General features: G+C 57.3%; 1 protein-coding gene across 1 annotated transcript; it reads left to right on the top strand.

Annotated features, from left to right (window-relative positions):
• The first annotated feature begins 252 nt into the window (after positions 1 to 252).
• On the top strand, positions 253 to 1,017 carry LOC105557162. The gene has a single exon (XM_012004362.1). The coding sequence runs from the start codon at positions 253 to 255 to the stop codon at positions 1,015 to 1,017; it is 765 nt and encodes a 254-aa protein (XP_011859752.1).
• Positions 1,018 to 1,058: the final 41 nt, after the last annotated feature.

The raw sequence follows: 1,058 nt of genomic DNA, 5'->3' as shown, positions 1-1,058 counted from the left end.
CCCCGACTGCTCGGGAAAAGAGTAGAGGAGTCGATTAGTGAGGGGGACCCGACTCCTGTCCCCGATTCAACACCCCTTCGTATTGTTCCGTGTATCCGTGAATTGTCGTATAGTGCTTTTTGTCGTGACGCGTCATCCTTGTTGTATATTAATGTTAAAGTTGCGGGTCGAGAAATCCCCGCCTTGTTAGATTCAGGTTCAAGCCGTACGTTTTTGGGACCTGCCGCGATAGAGATCGTGAGAGAATTCCGTATGAATTTTGAAAGCGCCGACGGGCGACGTGTGACCACCGCCACGGGGCAAACCACGCGAATTCGGGGAGAGATCGAGATCCCGTTTACGATCCGCCACCGAACGAAACCTTTGCGAGTGTGCGCGTTGCCGACGCTCGCGTTACCGTGTATAATCGGCATTGACGCTCTATCGCTTTTTGGGATCGGAGTAGATTTCGCGACACAACGGTGGTGTTTTAAAGACGCCCCGACTATAGAGTACGCGTTCGACGGGGGAGGCGACGGCCAAGCGCTCCGCGTGAGCGCCGCGGAAGGAGCGCCGGCCGAACCGGTGGGGGCACCCGCCGAGGCGGAGCCGGCCCTGCGGGCCACGGGGAGCCCATCGCAAGCCGCGCTCTCCGATGCCGTCGCGACGCCGAAACGCGCGCGGACCAGGCGCCCGCGCAAAAATCCACCGCTTTGTTGTGGCCTAGTGGAAATGTCGGCCACGGAGGAGCAGCGGTTAGCGGAGTTTCTCGCGTCGGAAATTGGGGGTGACACGGGCAAGCCCGGGGTTACGTCGCTTACCGAGCATAAGATCGACGTCGGGGGGCACGCGCCAATCAAACAGCGCTATTACCCGGTGTCGCCGAAAATCCAGGAAACGATCTACGCGGAGGTCGATAAAATGTTAGAAGCTGATGTTATCGAGCCCTCGAAAAGCGAATGGTCCACGCCAATAGTTATGATTAAAAAGTCGAATAGGCACTTATCGGTTTTGCCTCGACTTTCGCAGGCTGAATAGCGTATCGAAAAAGGACGCGTACCCGCTACCGTACATGAACG

Source organism: Vollenhovia emeryi, unplaced genomic scaffold (genome assembly GCF_000949405.1).
Source record: "Vollenhovia emeryi isolate VEMERY1.0 unplaced genomic scaffold, V.emery_V1.0 DF951788.1, whole genome shotgun sequence".
Lineage (NCBI taxonomy): Eukaryota > Metazoa > Arthropoda > Insecta > Hymenoptera > Formicidae > Vollenhovia > Vollenhovia emeryi.
This window is presented reverse-complemented; position numbering and strand designations above follow the sequence as displayed.